Source organism: Leptonychotes weddellii, chromosome 6, assembly GCF_054177405.1.
Source record: "Leptonychotes weddellii isolate Sample4059 chromosome 6, ASM5417740v2, whole genome shotgun sequence".
Classification (NCBI taxonomy): domain Eukaryota; kingdom Metazoa; phylum Chordata; class Mammalia; order Carnivora; family Phocidae; genus Leptonychotes; species Leptonychotes weddellii.
The window spans coordinates 83,707,291-83,727,190 of record NC_138374.1 but is presented as its reverse complement, the minus strand read 5'-3'; the positions used below and the strand labels follow the sequence as shown (position 1 = coordinate 83,727,190).

General features: G+C 43.8%; 1 protein-coding gene across 1 annotated transcript in view; it reads right to left on the bottom strand.

The window, feature by feature from the left end:
* Nucleotides 1-19,900, bottom strand: part of PLD5 (phospholipase D family member 5) — a 206,455-nt gene that overhangs the window by 67,341 nt on the left and 119,214 nt on the right. Inside the window, exon 4 of the mRNA XM_081824494.1 lies at nt 16,118-16,245. Within this exon, the coding sequence (XP_081680620.1) occupies nt 16,118-16,245 (128 nt within the window). The remainder of the gene's footprint in view (nt 1-16,117; nt 16,246-19,900) is intronic.

The following is a 19,900-nucleotide window of genomic DNA, read 5'->3' as shown; positions in this document are numbered from 1 at the left end:
TGGGTATTAAAGAGGGCATGTTCTGCATGGAGCACTGGGTGTTATGCACAAACAATGAATCATGGAACACTTCATCTAAAACTAATGATGTAATGTATGGGAATTAACATAAGAATAAAAATAAATAAATAAAGGAAGGTTTGATGTCTGTATTTATTAAGAAATGATAACCATAATGAGGTTAATTAACACATCCTTCACCTCACACAACTACCTTTTGTTGTTGCTAAGATCCACTCTCTTAGCAACTTTCAAGTATATACTATTGTTAATTACAGTCACCATGTGGTACATTCAAGCCCCAGAACTCACTCATAACTGGAAACAAGGAAGGTCTTTGATGATGGACCCTAGGTGCAGGATCAGGGGCCTAAATATTTCCCACTGGGGTGATTATAGTTCTATGTGACATATGTCACACCATGATAGAACTATAATCGCTATAAACTCTCTCTCCACACACACACATATACACATGTACACACACACACACAAATATAGTAAATGATTATGACATATGCAATTACTATTGAATTAAAATTAAATATATTTTAAAGTATATTTAAATATGCACGTTTACTCAACACAAAGGAGCACTTTCAAGCAGCGTGGATGTCTCTAGAAAGTAAGCCGAAGCCCTTCTCTTTCTGCTCCCACTCCAGAGGCCATCACTGTGAACAGTTTTCTGGGTGTCCTTTTGCTCACATTTGTGCACCTAACGTCAGGGGCTTTCTCTGTTTACAGAAATGGAATAATGTTACACCCCTCTAAATTTAGTCAACATGGGTTGATCTGACTCATGACCCCCTGACTCGACCACAGGCTTCTCTCAGGGGCCTGTGACAACAGAAGCCTAAAGTGGAGACTGGTGGTGAGCCAGCCTGGGGCCCCTCCGCCCCATCCTGATATCCAAGGACTTGGTTCAGGAACGCACCTTCTCCAGCACCCGTCCTGCCCCCCTACCCCATGTGCAGCATCCTCCCCAGTGGACTCCATAATATACCCTAAGCCTCCCATCCACTTCTCCACAGCTGTCATTCTTTTACCTAAAAACTCTTTGAAGTTTCTCGCAAAACTTGAGGCTGAGTCCACCCTTCTCTGCATGACACCAGAGGCCCCAAGACCCCTCTCTCCTCCCTCCACTCCACTCCCCTCAAGGTGGCATTGTAATAGCCACGTGGGGGAACGCCTCTTCTCTGAACCAGCTGGGTCTGGGACCACCTCTGTGCAAAGGGAAACCTTTCTCCCCTTTCTTCACATCACTCCTCTCCATGGACCCTTCAAGTTCAGCTCCTCCAGGGAACCGTCCCTGATCCCTCCTCCAGTCTGAGTTAATTAAACACACATCAAACAGTATTAGAAATATTTTCTCACTTGCTTATCTTCTTAGTATAATGTGAGCTCCTTAAAGCAGAGGGACCCGGCTTCCGCATCTTTGTACTCCTAACACATTCACTACAGCCTAGCACAAAGGAGGTGCTAAAGGAATCTCTGCTGAATGAATGAATGAGTGAATAATGAATGAATGAATGAATGGGAAGGATACTAGTTACATGTGTAGCAGGCAAAGCAAGTTTTAGAGATGTTGTCTACTGAAAGCTCTCGGCAGATAAAAATGATAAAGATGTTCTGAGAACAACATCAAAATCATTTTATGAGAAGGCAGAGCCTAATCCATAAATGTGGAAATAAAAATGAGCAGTTCTCATCAGTGCCGTGTATAATGGCATGAAAGGCTTTTCCAACTTCAACTTCCTGATGCTCTTGGGGAGTCTTGGGCCCTCTGACTTCCAAGGTGGCTACAGTTGGTTCGTTTAGCTGATATAAAACTGGCTTTTCGAGCGAATACCTTAACTCTTTAGGCTTGTGATTAACTTAGAAAAAGCAGTCTTCTTCCTAATTAAAGAGAGAGAGATGCTCTAGACCCATGCTACCGATTGCGAGGAGTCCTGTATGGTTATCAAGCATTTGAGATCTGGATAGGGCGAGCTAAGAAGCACTCTGAATGTGCAGTGCCCACTGGATCCTGAGACTCATGGAAAAAAAGGTAAAAATATCTCATTATTAAATGTTTCATATTAATGACATGTTGAAATCATCATATTTAGGGCATTTGAGATTCTATATTAACGTCAATTTGACTTTTCTTTTTTTACTAGAAAGTTTTAAATTACATCCGTGGCTCTAATTAGTGGCTTGCAGTATATCTAAGGGACAGCTCTGCTTTAAAGGTCCAAGCTGCCCAGACCTGGGAGCTGACAGTCGACCGCTCTGGGGACGAAGCCTTCGGCCATCTTGACAGGCGGATCTCTACAAAGTGGAAGCATACTTTTTGTGTCCGGAATAGGAAGTAGTGAGTGCACAGTTTTCCCTCTTCCTAAAGGGAAAGTTGTAGTCATCCTGAAGGCCTGGGGCCTCCGGACCTGGCTGGGAGGCATGCACAGGTGGCTTACACTGATTGGTTCATTAACACTAGGAATTTTGAATCTATGTGTTGCTTTTATTTTTATTTATTTTATTACTATTTTTTAAAGATATATATATACACACATATATATGTGTGTGTGTGTGTGTATATATATATATATGTATATTTATTTATTTGAGAGGAAGAGAGCACACGAGTTAGGGGAAGAGCAGAGGGGGAGGGAGAGGGACAAGCAGACTCTGAGCTGAGCGTGGAGCCAAACGCATGGCTTGATCTCACTACCCTGAGATCATGCCATGAGCTAAAACCAAGAGTCGGAAGCTTAACTGACTGAGCCACTCAGGCACCCCTATGTTTCTTTTAATGGTCAGTGTTCACTCCTGCCCCAAGCACAGTTCTTATTTGTCTGAGTGTTCTCGGACTTGTGACTTCTCATTGGCCACAGCTTGGATATTAATCGGACCCATGGTGAACCTAAGAATAAATAGATCTATTATAAGGCCGAAGGGGTGTTCTAGTAAGGAAAAGGCTATGCAGGGCCTTTTTATATATCCCTTGGTTCTTGGTTGTATTCCAGTTAGAGAAGGCTCTCAGATATCAAGTTTCTAGGTCTTTGGGATCATACTGCTAATGTGGAATGTTGTTATTTGTTTGGACCACTGACTCAGACAATTATTATGTAAGAAAAAGAGTGTACCACAGGAAAAAGAGTGTTCCAGAAACCAGAGGTTTGGGTTCCAGTCCTAACTCTGATATTAACTGATAGAATAATTCCAGGACATTTTTCAGATGGCCTCTCGGGAACAGTTTCCTGATCTGTAAATGAAGTTTCTAAAGTTCCTTTGTATCTCACATCATGGCTGTGGGGAGTAAAGAAATCAATGGGAAATTTTTAAAAGGTACAAAGCTCTTGGGGCACCTGGGTGGTTTAGTCAGTTAAGTGTCCAACTTTTGATTTCAGCTCAGGTCATGATCTCAGGGTCTTGGGATCGAGCCCCGTGTCAGGGTCCAAGCTGAGCGTGGAATCTGCTGGAGATGCTCTCTCTCCCTCTGCCCCTCCCCCCTGCTCTTTCTCTCTCTCTAAAAAAATAAAGAAAAAAACCCATATAGCTCTTGTTGAAAACTGGAAAGCTATTAACATTTGAATCTATGTGTTCGGTTTATCTTAATCTTGCTTTATTGTGAAGCATGATTTCTTCCACAGGCCTCTGAGAATGATATTCAGACCCACCATTTCTAGAACAAACATATCCTGCACCATAGGCAATTAATTCAGAAGTGGAGGAGTATTTTTAGGCTGTTCTTAAGGTCCAAATATGGTACATTCAACTCTGACTATAACAACAGAGAAGTAGTTTAGCAGTTTGTGGGTGGGGGTTAAGAAGGCCATCGTACAAGGGCTGCAAGGCAATGGAGCTAATTTTCTACATGCAGTTTCCAGGGGGAATTAAACTCCAGGAAAGGTTTTTAAGAATATGACAGTTATATTTTGGTGAATTCAACAATAAAGGACTGAAGTGACAGCTCATTATAATAAAAGATGCTTGAGCTGTAACAGTTGAAGTGTGCAGAATGATTTATGGGTATGAGTAGTATTCTCGAAAGTCGTTGTATGAAGATAATACATTCCAATTTCTTCCAATTAAAATATGAAAGCTATGGAGTAAAAAAAAAAAAAATGGGACAATAAAGTTCACCTAAATGAGTCTTTTTAAATACAATCGCTAAAATAAATGCATTTCTTAGGTCTGACTAAGCCCTCAAAGAAATCCAATGAAACGTTTTTCATAAACTTTTGCTAAAGGAAACAAAATTTGTATGTATGTATTCAACAAGGTTTGCCAGTTAGAGTTTTACCTCAATATTAAAACAGAACAAAACTCCACGGTTTAAAGTGGTATTTTTTTTGCATATAAAGATTGATCGTCATAATAAATAGTGTATTTTCACCCATCCTGAGGGCAATGTCAGAAATGTGACCGAATTGTTGTGGGCCGGCTTTTGGGGGAGGACACTGCTCTGTCACCAGGTCCGACGTGCAGAGTGAGGCTGTGGCCAGGTCCCTGGGGGTGCACACACCTGCACTGGGGGTCCGAAGTCAAACGGGGGAGCAGAGGTGCTGTGTGATGCTGCTGCTGCTGCTGCTGTTAGCTCACACTCACTGAGCTCACAGCGTGTCAGCTGTGATGCAGAAACCAAGCCACGTCAACTCCTGCCGTCTCTTCCTGCCCTTAAACACATGGTCTGGTGATGGCGGCCATTTTCAGCTTCCAGAACATTCCCTCCACTGAATCCCGGAGAGGTTACCGTTTAGCCCCTGCCACAAAGCTCCCCGCCCCCTCCCCCACCGGCCTTTAAGTCTCTACCAAATGCCTGTGGTGGTGACTGGTTCCCTCGCCATAGCTCGCTCTGAATAAACAGCTTCTGCTTATTTTCACTGAGGTGGCCTGCACTTATTTTCACACCCCTGCTCAATTTCCCCTCATTAGCACCAATCTAATTAACTAGCTAAAATCTCTAAGTCTGGTTTCTGAAAATCACAGTTTCAGCTCTGTTTCCCAGATTTGCGCTACCTGTAAATCTGGCCGATTGCCCTCTGTGTCTTTTACTTAAGCTGGTGATAACACTGAGCAGCACCAGATATAGAATGAAAAGACCCTTGTCCGTGCCCCTCGGGACTCACTGCCCACGTCACTGTACTGTTAACGAGGCCACACGCTTTGGAGATTTATAAAATCTTTGCCAAAGATCATAAATAAACACTAGTGCCCCCGGAGTTCCCTCAACCTTGATCTAGGTAACTTACAAGGAAGGAAAAATGTTTCCTGGTCCAGAGCTCCAAGGCTACAACATATTGAGCAGGTTCAGTGCTGGGGGTGTCAGATCATTCCATTTCATTCCTAACAATTGCATGAGGTTTGGGGGCGCCTGGGTGGCTCAGTTGGTTAAGCGACTGCCTTCGGCTCAGGTCATGATCCTGGAGTCCCAGGATCGAGCCCCGCATCGGGTTCCCTGCTGTCAGCAGGGAGTCTGCTTCTCCCTCTGACCCTCCCCCCTCTCATGTACTCGCTCTCTCTCATTCTCTCTCTCTCAAATAAATAAATAAAATCTTTAAAAAAAAATTGCATGAGGTTTGTATTATTGGTCTAATTGTAGAGATACAGAAATCAAGAAATCAAAGCTCAGGGGAAAAAACAAACAAAAAAACCGAGGGTCCTCTAATTGTAAAAGGGAGAGAGAAAATTCAGTGTCAGTCCTATCTGACTCCAACCACTATACTGTATTGCTAAGCAAGGACCTTGTAACAAAAAAATAACAAGGCTGCAAACCAGTGAATCTAGATTTAGCCTGCTTTCAGAGGGAAAGTGCTCATACGACTATAAGCCGAGGTCCACATGGGGAGGTTACCTTTGAAGTACTGTACTGAATTCTGGCCATCATATTTTAAGAGGAACTTTAACCAAATGGGATTATATCTAAAAAAAAAAAAAAAAGTGGCCAGCATAAAGACCCTGAGACACGTCACGTAAGGGGCCATGATGGAGATCTCAGATTATCATGCCACTTAGGACACATTTATTCAGGGGCGCCTGGGAGGCACAGTCGGTTCAGCATTTGACTCTCGGTTTCAGCTCAGGTCATGATCTCAGCTCCACCCTCAGTGTGGAGTCTGCTTGAGATTCTCTCTCCTTCTGCCACTCCTGCTCATGCTCTCTCTCTCTAAAATAAATACATAAATCTTAAAAAAAGAACCTACTTATTCAGGAAGTACAGGCTGGAGGGACATAGGAGGGAAAATTTTGGAAATAAGTAAGTTTCACTTGGGAAAGCCCTACTAAGCCTCATCTTAGCAAAGGCAAACAGGAGAGGATAAATAATGCTCTTATTTCTTCACCTAACTGCCCAAATTGAGACTGTTTTGTAACAGACAATAGGCTGGCTTTGTAAGAATGTCTCCCAAGGGAGACTAGGGAAGAGATTTCCTATTTATGCCTCCTTTGAACAATACCATCTGCCAAATTGGTACTTGAAAAATTGTAGAAAATAAGCATGACTCTGTCACTGAAGTTGCGGTCTGCTAATATGCGTCCTTTGTAAGAACCTGGGCCTCCCACTCACTCATTTACTTCAGAACGCATCTGCACCCAAAACTGACCTTTCTGAGCAGCCCCGATCATCTTCTAAATCAACACTGGGAGAATTAATCCTTTGTTTGCCTTCATTACGTGTTGCCTAAGGAATATTAATTATTCTCTGTTGCATTTCCACTTGAGTTGCCTTTTGCTTTGGTTCATTTTTATTTTGCTTCTGACATCTAGTTACCTGCATTACCAATGCGCCACTTCCCTAGGAGCTAAATGTGTCATTAGAAACTCATAATATCTGGGGAAGATGTAGGCGCAGGGCCAGCTCTGAATGGGGATGACAAGATGAGCTACAGAACAGAGACCTCCTCCTGCCCACGGCACACCCACCGGGTCTTCAAGATCTGCCTCCACCCTCTGTCCTTTTAACTGAAAGGAAAGGGGACAGAAGCCAGACCCAAAGACACATTAAGTGTTCTTTCTTATTCTTAATGTCAGGCCACAACCTTAACCTTACAGAGACTTCAAAAGAGTGACCCGGCTTGGTGAGCAGAGGGAGTGTGACTCTTGTCAATATCCCACCCAACGGTCATTGTCAGGAAATTGCAGCTACGGATGAGATCGGTAGCTTTTGGGCGATAAAGAACCATCACTATTAGATAAAAAGCATCAATATCAGCCAATCTCTTTGCCGTTTTTCCAAATACCCCCTGGACATCAGAACTGCCCTTTTCCCCTATGTCTCCCATTTCTGTCAACAGGTTCATCCTTCTCAAGTGGGCCCAGCTCCAGGTGCTGGAAACATGCCTGCTGTTCCTTCTGGCTCATTCTTTATGGCCCGTCAGTCACTACGACGCATCTTTGCCAGGTCTCTTCATTCCATTTCCTTCTAGCTCTCACAGTCACTGTCTGTACTAGTCTGAGCGCTCCAGAGAAACAGAACCAATAAGAGATATATATACACTTATATACACACACACACAGAGATTTATTTTCAGGAGTTGGCTTGCGATTGCAGGGGATGGCGAGTCCGACATCCACAGGGCAGGCTGGCAGGCTGTCTATGTTGTCGTCTTGGGACCAAAGTCCTTTCTTCTGGAAACCTCAGTCTTTGCTCTTAAGATCTGCAATTGGTTGGATGAGGCTGACCCTCAGTATGGAGAGTAATCTGCTTTGCTCAAGTCTATGGATTTAAACATTAATTGTACCTCAAAAGTACCTTCACAGCAACATCTGGACTGTTTGACGAAACAACTGGGCATCAAGTTGACACAACCGACCTTCCCCCATTATTACCCAATCCTGTCTCTTCTCTCTTTCATCTTGGCCACAGGCTCTCTGTCTCCCTGCTCTCCTCACCCCTCAACCCATGGCTTTTGTGGGGATTTCTTCCAGAGCTGCCAGGTCCTGGCCCTGATCACAATCCTCAGTGTGTCCTGTAGCCTGCAGGACTCCATCCATACACCCCCGTGCTGGGCACGTGCAGGCCTTCCCAGGCTTATCCATGTTTTTCCTAGCTTTGTGTCCAAGGGCTCTGCAACCGGGACATGCTGGTCCAGCAAGAAATTGATCACAGACCTTCTGACACACCACACTTGCTCCCAGCTCTGTGTCTTTGCCCTGAACCCATCCCTTTCTTTCCTCAGCTCAACTACCACTTCAGGCTCAGATCAAATCCGAACATCTCACGGTGGTTGTCACTGTTTACTCTGTGGGGATTTTCTGCTTCCTGAGTCCCCAGGGTTCATGGCATCTGGCCGTGGAATGCAGAGGACCCCGACTTAGTGGGACCCCATGCTTGGTGTAATTACTCTGCTCTCTCCATCTTGAGGTTCTTGCTCATTTTTTAACAAGAGGCCCCCCCATTTTCTTTTGGTACTGGGTCCCACAAATTATGCTGTTGGCCCCACTTGGCAAATACCCTGGGTGGTCATATTCGCTTGAAGACTGCTTAAGTATTTTGCTTTTCAAACTGGATTATAGACTTTTTGCAGGTTTATATGATTAGTGCAGTTCTCTGAATAGATGTGCAACAACTCTGTTGATTATCTTTCCCACACGTAAGCCCTGGTTTGCCAATTGTCCAGTCGTTCTGTTGCTAAGGAGACAGAACCCAACAATTACCAGCTCTGGAATCACATACATTTCTTAAGGTAGCACATGTGCTAAAAAGAACATTTGCCTGAGAGTCCTAAAACCTGACATAAGGGATGAGGGGTCGTGGGCAAGTGACTAGCACCTACCCTCCCCAACCCAGCCCTTCACCTCAGTGTTCTCATCTGTGAAGGGGGTACATCAGAAAGTCTGTGATCAATTTCTTGCTTTATTATTTTTTTAATTTTATTTTATGTTAGTCACCGTAAAATACATCATTAGTTTTTTATGTAGTGATCCATGATTCATTGTTTTCGTATAACACCCAGTGCTCCATGCAGTACATGCCCTCCTTAATACCCATCACCGGGCTAACCCATCCCCCCAACCCCTCCCCTTTAAAACCCTCAGTTTGTTTCTCAGAGCCCATAGTTTCTCATGGTTCATCTCTCCCTCCGATTTCCCCCCCTTCATTTTTCCCTTCCTTCTCCTAATGTCCTCCATGCTATTCCTTATGCTCCACAAATAAGTGAAACCATATGATAATTGACTTTCTCTGCTTGACTTATTTCACTTAGCATAATCTCCTCCAGTCCCATCCATGTTGATGTAAAAGTTGGGTATTCATCCTTTCTGATGGCTGAGTAATATTCCATTGTATATCTGGACCACATCTTCTTTACCCATTCATCTGTTGAAGGGCATCTTGGCTCTTTCCACAGTTTGGCTATTGCGGACATTGCTGCTATGAACATTGGGGTGCATACAGCCCTTCTTTTCACTACATCTGTGTCTTTGGGGTAAATATCCAGTAGTGCAATTGCTTTAGAACAGCATTTGTGGAAATACGGAGGCTTCAAGGAATATTTGATCCATAAAATTAAGTGGAAAGCAGTTCATGGCCAAATGGGTTTGATGAATGTCCATCCTCTCTCACCCTCTTAGAGATTCCCAGAGTACGTTAGCATACGAATGGCTCTGAGGAGTCCCACAGTAAGGAAACCGATTTAAATGAAACTCATAGTTTCTCCCTGTTAGAGTCTACCTCTCAGTGAATAGCATTTCCTTAGACACATCTTGGGAAACACTAGACTGATTCTTCTCTGAGCTAATTTCCAGTTCCAAGATTAACAGCTTCAGTGATTCTGGATTCGAGGCAGAGCCTGGGCCCGGTCTGCTCTTCCACCTGAGCTCCGGGACAGGGATAGGTCTGGGCATGCTGCACCCACCACCCCCGGGTGGGTCACTGAGGGTCTCATAGCCAGCATGGTCATGGTCATGGGGTTCGTGCACCCCACGAGAGCCGGCCTGGTCAACGTACTTCTATTTAAGTCTTTTCAGAACAAGGGTGGACTAAGGTTAAAATACATATTAACAGAGTTTAAACAGACCTATTCCTGTTTGCTCTAATTATATTTGCAAATATATTTTTTAAAGATTTTATTTATTGGGGCACCTGGGTGGCTCAGTTGGTTAAGCGACTGCCTTTGACTCGGGTCATGATCCCAGGGTCCTGGGATTGAGCCCCACATCGGGCTTCTTGCTCAGCGGGGGTCTACTTCTCCCTCACCCTCTGCCTGCCGCTATACCACTTGCTTGTGCTCTCTCTCTTTCTCTTTATTTATGAGAGAGAGCACAAGCAGGTGGGGGAGCAGCAGGCAGAGGGAGAGGGAGAAGCAGACTCCCCACTGAGCAAGGAGCCCAAATTGGGACTCAAGCCCAGGACCGGGGGATCATGACCTGAGCCAAAGGCAGATGCTTAACCGACTGAGCCACCCAGGAGCCCTATATTTGCAAATATTGTTTAAAAGTATGCCCCCCTCCAGAGTTGTTGGATTCTTGTGACCAAAGAACCCACTGAACCCTGCTTTGAACTCTAGGTTAAGATTCCTTTAAGAGGGTATGTTCAAAAAACTATAAAAGTAACTTTTTCTACAAATGTGGTTTTCACGTTTTCCTTCCCAGCTTCTCCTCCCTCAGCATCACATCTCTGGAGCCCTGTGTCGTTTGAAGGCTACTGTGCCCTTTTCTTTCTACTCCACACACTGCTTAGTCTTTTGTTTGCCTTGTTAGTGCTGGATTTGGTGTTTCCTCCATGGTGGTGGTTTTAGGTTCTCCCGAGACTCACAAATCCAGACCACTGTGTCGAAAAGCCCGTGGTGCTGTTCTCTTTCCTCCCACAGGATTCCCTGTGGCGGTGGATTCTAGGGGAGCACCCTGAACCTCCGGAGGAGACGAATAGAGAAGCATACATCTCGACTCCCTAGTCTTTGAATTCCAACCCAGAGGTTAAGAGAGTTTTCAGAACTCGGGTACCAAGCAATATCTGTCCATCTGTGGCCATTGTGTCTTCGTAGGTGAGCGGTCAGAAAGGCGTGAGTGAATGAAGGGTTTCTTGATGAACAGTGTTGTTATCTCTTCTTAAAGAAAAGAGCAAGTGAGATGAAATCTATAGCTTAGCATCACAGCTAGCGCATGGAAGAAAATGATTTTTCATAAACGTGATGTATTTTTTTTTTAATTATTAGCAGTGAAATAAGAGTGAGGGATTTAGAGAAAGATTGCCTGGATATGAATTCTGGCTTTATTACTTCCTGGAAGGTGACCTTGGGTAAATCACTTATTTGTGCCTCAGTTTCTGCCTTTGTAAAATAAAGCAATAATAGTATTATTTGCAATGAAGGGTTATTGTGAAAAGTAAGCTCATATTCTTTAAAAGCTCAGAAGAATGCCTAGTACAGAGAAAAACCTCAATACACTGACGTTTTTATTATTAGTATCATTCTTTCTCCTACTTACCACACACTGAAGGTAATAATGGGTAACAATAATCTGACTGCAGTAGAAAACTTCACAAAACATAAAATTGATGAAATAGGTTGAATTTGACACTTGGAAAATGTATTATAATTCTTCCCGTAATTGTCTGCCTTGCACACAACTCGGCTCAAATGAAAATCTGCTCTAATGCATGGGTCCTGCTGAGCAGGGTTTTATGCCACACCGAGGTAGACCAAGAAAAATCCCACACAAGTCAAACGCAGTTGAAAGGAGAACTAATTCAAGGTGGATGATTAAGTGCAGTAGTGTGATCCCAAGTACTGAGCGCTATGGGGAAGTGTGGACAAGGTAGGAGACAGAGCTTGTGTGTCAGCGTGAAGAGGAAAGAGAGAGGGGGTGGGTGTTGAAAGAGAAGTCTCCAGTTCTATTAGCAGCTGACACACAGATGCAGGGGAGCGGAGGGGATGCTGAATGCTCTTGCAGAAGAGTTTTAAACCCTGTCCCCTCCCCAGCTCTGTCTCCTCTCCACCCCCATCAAAGAATAGAGTTTCTTCTGAGAGGAAAATGGGAAAGATTGTTAAGAAAAGAGGAATGGGATTTATTTTAATTTTTAAGCGTTTGGTTTGGCAGGAAATGGCAACTCTGTGTTGATGCCCACCTGCATCCCAAATTGCTAGGAACGCAATGAAAGATACAGACTCCACCAACTTGACTGTCCATCTAAAGAATAGGAGACCCATCTCCAAATGCCTAATTCCTACACAGGTTAGAGAGTGTTTTATTATGTTACAAGAGAGATGAGCAGCAGAATAGGATCTGTTCTGTTTTTATTTTTCCAATATTATTTTCATTTGGAAGATGGCAATCACAGGCACTCTTAAGTTGCCATGACAACTGAAGAAGCCATATGAAGCTATTAGCACAGTGTCTAGCACACGTACAGTAGCCTTTTGGAAAAAATGACACAAGGATTTCTTCCACTCACCTCCTCCCAATTCCCTGATCCCCATGGAGCTTGACCTGTTATTAAATTTATAACCAACAGAAGAATGCAGATTTCTGCAGAAGTCCATGTGACCTGAAATCACCAATGGCTTAAACATTTGTCACCAATGTATACATTTTATTCCAGCCTTTTTTCCAGCCTACCCAAGGGTACTCTCCTCCAAGGGCTGTTTCCATGGACAACTGGCGAGCATGACCCTTCACCTGCCCTCTCTCTATGGGCACGTTTGGAATTGTTAAAAAGGAGGCAGCAGGCCCAAAATGGAGTCACTTATGTTAAACCCATGTTAGCAAACTAAGACTTAATATCAAACCTAATTGCAGTTTCAACCACCCTGGAATGTAACGTTTAACGGTTAACCAAGGAATTACCTGGTCTGCACTCAGTGAAATAATCCACCAGATAGATCTCTCCTGTTTCCCTTAGGAAGGTGACCTGGCCTACAACAATTCATTCTTTGCCCATAATTACCTTTTCCGCCCCCTTTCCACCTTTAAAAACCTCTTCTTTTCTACAGCCTGGCAGACCTCCTTTCTATTGCTAGGTGGGATGCTGCCCAATTCGTGAATTGTTGAATAAAACCAATTTGATCTTTGAATGTACTTGATTGAATTTCTGTTATTTAACAGAGTGCTGACCGCTTTTTCATGGCTTCCCCTCTTAATTTATGATAGATCACAAAATACGTTTATTTTTTAATCCTGCATTACACTTACTCCATACTTAATAAGCATCATGATATCCATTTACATTTTCAAAAGTAAACTTTGCTGCTATATCTGGGCTGGTCTTTTGAAGGAGAGAAATCTCAGGAATCCACTGTTTATTCTCCCTCTCATTACATGGCTTATGAGCTGAGAACAAACTAGCCATGGGATGAGGTCGGAGGGCCAGATCTGAAGGCCCAGCTGACACAATGGCATAATGGAGAGGTGGTAATTCTCCTTGCTGAGAAGGACATTAAATGAATTGCAAAGAGCTGGTTGATCCTTAGCAAAGGAGCTTGACTAGCTGTGAAACAGAGAGCCAGGTCCTGGCACTTCCCCACTTTGCCCTCTGACTCGTGGGCAACTCTGGCCTTCTGTGTAGGTGAAGGGAAGCTAGCTACCACTTCAGAATGTGTAAGCAAGCAGAGATCTGAGATGGTTTCGATCTTCTCTTGACCCATAGGAAGTAACCTGCAGCCCCTCCTTCATCTGTGTTTACCATGTTTAAAGCGGGGAAAATGTCACAGTTCACAATGAGGATCCATGTCTAAATGACGACAGAGGTAAAAAGTGAACATTTAAAAGATCAACCTACTTTCCTACAAAACAAACAGCAAAAATCAGAGACAAAGGAGTAAGCCTCAAGCAGGGAAGCCAACACATAAATATTTTATGTCCATCTGCCTAAGGAAATTATAGAGATAATTTGCTCAAAAATTTGGAAAAAATATCATTAAACCTCAATAATTCAAACCCCATTCAAATGGAGTTCACAGAATTTTAAACCCTATCAGTTAATATCAGTTAATGACAAAGGAAATACAATTTGGCGGTGGGGAAGTGCATTCTCTTAAAAAAAAAAAAAAGCGGGCACCTGGGTGGCTCAGTCGTTAAGCGTCTGCCTTCAGCTCAGGTCATGATCCTGGAGTTCCGGGATCGAGTCCCACATTGGGCTCCCTGCTCAGCAGGGAGTCTGCTTCTCCCTCTGACCCTCTTCCCTCTCGTGCTCTCTATCTCTCATTCTCTCTCTCTCAAATAAATAAATAAAATCTTTTTAAAAAAAAGCAAATGATTCTTAAGTTAAAAACCACTTAGCAGCAGAATTTACATGTAATCAGTATTGTTACAAAACCAATTTTATCTATTTATTATAAAAGGCTCAGCAGAAAATTTCTGAGCAAAAGATGCTTATTGATTAGCAAAAGACGAATTCAGATATTTCTATAAGTTAGACTATAATACTGTCCTTGCCTTAATTCTTGTTTCTGAGGTAAGCCAAAGTTGCTATAATCCATATTTTTTATTTTATTTTAATTAATTTTTTTTTTTTAGAGACAGAGAGTGTGTGCACACACACACACAGGAGGTAGGGGGTAGGGACAGAGGGAGAGAGAATCCCAAGCAGGTTCCACCCTCAGCATCGAGCCTGACGCAGGGCTGGATCTCATGACCCTGAGATCACGACCTGAGACAATATCAAGAGTGGGACCCTTAACCAACTGAGCCACCCAGGTGTCCCTAATCCATATTTTTTCTATCCATGTTTGAAGGGTCATCAGACACGAGATATACTAAATCAAAATTTATATTTTTCATATCAGAATTATTACTGAAAGGAATTGGCTTTAAAAATTTAATACTGAAATTCAATTCTGGGCGCAGGTCTACTTATCTTTGAAACAGAGACAAGAATACTCTTTCCATCACAGGATCACTGTGAGGCTTAAATTAAATAACCCACTTAAATGGCCTAGAACAGCACCTGGTGCGCAATATTCGCTAGTTATTATTGTCGCGATTGTTAATCGATACTATTATTTTGCTCGGAATCATTTTTATATCAGTAGAAAAACACCTTCAAATTCCTGAGCAAATATAAAATAAAGGATGTTTTGTCAAACTTGGATGGTGACTTCTCCCAAAACTGATCGGGAAACTTTCTTCAGTGTCCCTTCTTCCTAGGGTGAGACTGTCTTCTTAGAAACAACAGTTGTTTGAGCTTTGGGCCTGGATGACCCTGACTATCCTTTAAATACAAAACTAGGAAAAAACACCTTAGATCAGTTGTACTTTGGCTCTACATTGTCTGTCTCCTGGAGAGGGAAGTATTAAAATTTTATTTTAGTATTTAGTTTGCCCATTGTCTATTTCGTTTACAGCTGCCGTAACAGAAAAGTGGAAGAACAGAATTTGCGTGCATGGAAGGTGGCATTTTAAAAAGAAAAATAGGACAATAGTGGAAATTGGGAGGCAAATGGTGAATCAGCTGGAAGCCGACAGTACAAGTATCATGTTACTCCCTCTCAGACTTATCTTATGTAGGGGTGTCTTTCTTTAAGGGTTATAGCCCTTGTGTTTGTCTACACATCCACGCTTTCAAGAGTTCAGCCAAAAGCGTGTATGGGCCGTGTAGCATGTGTCGTTGACCCGCCCATCCTCCTATGCACCCAAGGATCGAGAACTTCCAGCCACCAGTTGACTAGTGGGAAGAAGGTGATTTGCCATCCTCTGTGGATCACCCTGACACAATAAATACCTGAAGATTACAGATGTTCAAGTGCATCTTCAAGGTATTTGAAGTGAATTATTTGCAAAGAGGAGGCAACACCGTCATGTGAAGATTTATTCAAGGAATAACACAAATGATTACTCTTCTAAAACATACGATCTACGCTGGATTTATGTTTTCCTCTGTCTCATAGATTATGTGATCTCACGCTGAACAGCTAGGTTTGGATAATATAAACTACACACCAACCTGCTCTACAGAATCTGGGGGTAGCATCGGAATTACAAGAGCACTGCAACTATGGCAGCGTTTGGGGGAAGACGATTCTGTCAAGGAAAGGGCTCTCATTTTATATTAAACAGAGGTGAGCCCATTAAAACTACACAAGTAAAAGTAATGCTGTAGGTTTTATTTCCCACAGCCACAGTAGAGCGGCCCACATGCTTTATGGAGCTGGGAGCTTTGATGCCAACGTAACTCTGAGTTTATGTTACGTGGAAAGATTACCTGTCCCAGGGATTGCCAGTCCAAGCCAGCACTGCCGATGTAGACATGCTGCTTGTCCACGATCCAGAAGGAGGACTGCAGCCGGCCCTTGTTGTAGGCGGTCATGTTCATGTAGGTCACCTCCGCTCCTGGGGAGTTCAAGGAGATCCTGGTCAGCCTCAGTGTCAAGGCCTTGAACTTGCAACCAGACATCTACCAGCAACAATACTCATGATTTGCAATGATTGCAATTGGCATTCAGGGCGGCCAAATATTTATATTAGTTTGGTGCACAGAAGGCCCTCGAGGAGTTACTTTGTTCTCAAAGGAAAACAAAAGGAAAATGAGAACAAGAATTACAGGGACACCTGCGCACAAGAGGTGAGAACATGGCTCTCCAGTCAGATGCGATTCAAATCACAGCTTCATCATTTACCACCCAGATGGTGAGATTCATGCACCAAGCTCTTTTAGTTTTAGAGTAATTTTCAAACAAATTTGCAAACAATAAAAGGATCATCCTGTTTAGTAATACAGCTCTCCTCAGCAAGCAATTGGCTTTCTTACACTTTCCTATACATTATTTTCACCCTTGACCCTGCAGTTGCTTTTCCTTCTTCATTTTCCCTCTTTGTGACTTAATTTGGACTTGGCCTCCTCCTGGCCTTTCTTTATCTGACGGTTCTTAATTTAAGCAACAATCATTCAGGCCTTACAAAAATCAACTGTCATGCTGTTACCTGTTGCTGCCTCAGGACTATGCATTTACAACTTCTCAAAAAGAGCATATAGTCCACTGAATGCAATTAAATCTATTTATTTGTTGTTTTTTTATTTGAGCGTAGTTGACACAATGTCAGTTTCAGGTGTACAACCCCGTGACTCAACAAATCTATGCATGATGCCCTGCTCCCCACCAGCCGCCACCATTCAGCGCTGTTCCAGCACCACCGACTATTCCCTATGCCGCGCATTTTATCCCCCTGACTTAGTCGTTCCGTAACTGGAAGCCTGAATGCAATCAAATGTAAATAAATGCAATCCAATTTAAATGGATTCTTTTTTTTTTTAAGAGAGGGAGAGAAGTGGTGGAAAGGGGCAGAGGGAGCGGGAGAGGGAGAGAATCTTAAGCAGGCTCCACGCCCAGCATGGAGCCCAATGCGGGGCTCGATCTCAGAACCCTGAGACCATGACCTGAGCCAAAATCAAGAGTCAGACACTTCACCAACTGAGCCACCCAGGTGCCCCTTAAAGAAATTCTACATTTCCACTTCTTTAAAAGAACAGACCTCTATGCATATTTTTAATGAAGCAAGCTACTTTGTTTTCAGATATTGAATATTAATGAGGCGGATATATTCTGGTGGCTTACTTCATCATCAGAATCTTCATTAGCAGAGGAAGATGTGACATTGTATGCATAAAGATGTATCCAGAATACCAGAAAGGAAGGGTGATGTGTACTATGAGCTTAACCTGCTACTCTCGGGAAAAGGAAGGTAAAGTTTGCACCTGGCCCCGCCGCAGGGGGCTGGTGACGGAGGCTGTGGGGCAGGAGTGGGTCGGAGGGGAAGCGGGCATGAGGGCAGACTGCCTCAGCCTCCAGCCATGCAGGCATAGTTTCATCCAAGGAATGGTTACAGGCCCCAGAGGAGGAGAAGCTGGGGAGAGCAGGGTCTGAATGTCCACAGCGGGTGGTTGTCATGGCAATTATGGAGAGACCCACAGCTGCAGAGACGCTGTGGTACCCCCAGGGTCCCCAAAGACACAGCTGCCAGTGCTCCTGAGTGGATGGAGAGCAGCATGTGGGGGATCAGTTTCCCATGGCTGCTCTAACAAAGTATCACAAACTGAATGGCTTAAAACGAGAGAAGCCAATTGTCTCTCAATCACGGAGGTTGGAAGTCCAGAATCAAGGTGTTGGCAGGGCCATACTTGCCCCGAAATCTGCAGGGGAGACTCCCTCCTGTCTCTCCCCAGCTTCTGGTCAATCTCTGCTGTCCCCTGGTTGCCACCTGCCACCCCTGTTGTCCCATGGAGACTTCCCCCCGTCTCTGTTTTTTCCTGTGCTTACAAAGACACTAGTCCTGTTGGATTAAGGGCCCACCTCACTCCCGTGCGCCCTCATCTTAACTAATTATATCTCCAAAAACCCTGTTTCCAAATAAGGTCACATTCTGAGGTTCTAGGGGTTAGGCCTTCAGCATGTCTTTTTTGGGGGACACAATTCAATCCACAGCAGAGCTGGAAGCCATGTTCACTGGCCGTGCCCTTCAGCCCACCAGGCTGAGCAGCACTGAAGGAAGCATCTTCTCATCTCTAGAAGGAAGAGAATGAAGGTGACCTCGGTGTGTGCCTCAGAGTCTACTTACAACAGGTGTCTTGGGGTAAGCCTTCACCTGCCTTCACATTCTCACTAGAAACAACTTTATGCCTCTGTGACATTGGCTGGCTCTCACCTCCTGGCCTGGGACACTGCCTGAAACTTGACCCATGACCAGTTGCTACTTGTCATTGGACTGTGTTTTAGTTCTTAGATCCCTGTCTGTTCTCATTCGGGGCTGCTGCAGCCCCAGCCCACTGGTCAAGTTCAGGCACACAAATAAAGTGTAATGTTTAAAGATTTTATGTATTTATTTGAGAGAGACACAGAGATAACAAAAGAGATAGCAAGAGAGAGAGAGCACAAGTGGGGAGGAGAGGGAGAAGCAGGCTGCCCGCTGAGCAGGGAGCGCATCGCAGGGCTCCATCCTAGGACCCAGGATCATGACCTGAGCCGAAGGCAGACATTTAACTGACTGAGCCACCCAGGCACCCCTAAAGTGTAATATTTGAAATGACTGGGATTGTTGGGGCATCTGGGTGCCTCAGTCAGTTAAGTGACCGACTCTTGGGTTTGGCTCTGGTCATGATCCCAGGATCGTGAAATTGAGCCCTGCATCGGGCATCGGGCTCCCTGCTGGGCATGGATCCTGCTTAGGATTCTCTCTCTCTCCCTCTGCGTCTACCCCCACTTTCCCTCTCTTAAAAAAAAAAAAAGGACTAGGATTGTTCAGATGATAAGAGAACACTGAGTATCTGAAAGGTGAGGAGGGGGAGTCCCCATCGCTCTATCAGGGGACTCCAAGTGAAGGCCAAAGGCATGAAAGACAAGAACGGCTTCACAGTTATGCCTGGGGCCAGGGCCACCTGTGGGAAGGCCTGCTGAGTTGGGTGCAGAGATTAAGCAACATGTAGTAACAGTAACAACCCTTCACTCAACACCATGTGTGCCCAGCATCAACACAGCTGTGCTACAACAATCCCACAGGGGATGTTGTATTTTCCCCATTTCAACATACAAACTACTGGACGAGGTGTCATCAATCAACTGAAAATATTTGATGATACAGCTGGAAAAATGTTTGCCTGCATATGGTTTGTGGAATATCCCCACTTTCCCATTAAGAATGATCTGTCTGTTTTTCTATCAATCTATCCTCCATCTATCTCTGAAGATGCTTTTATCTTAATTTATACCTAACAGATAGTCAGAGCCAACATGTCCCTGTTTATTACATGCATATTATTCAATGGTTAGCTTAAAATAATTTATTTTACATTCCCTTAAAAATATCTTAATTCACTGGTTACAGAGATTATCCTCATCCTACTGTCTTTCTTTAAAATTTTATTTTATTATGTTATGTTAATCACCATATATTACATCATTAGTTTTTGATGTAGTGTTCCATGATTCATTGTTTGCGTATAACACCCAGTGCTCCATTCAATACGTGCCCTCTTTAATACCCATCACCAGGC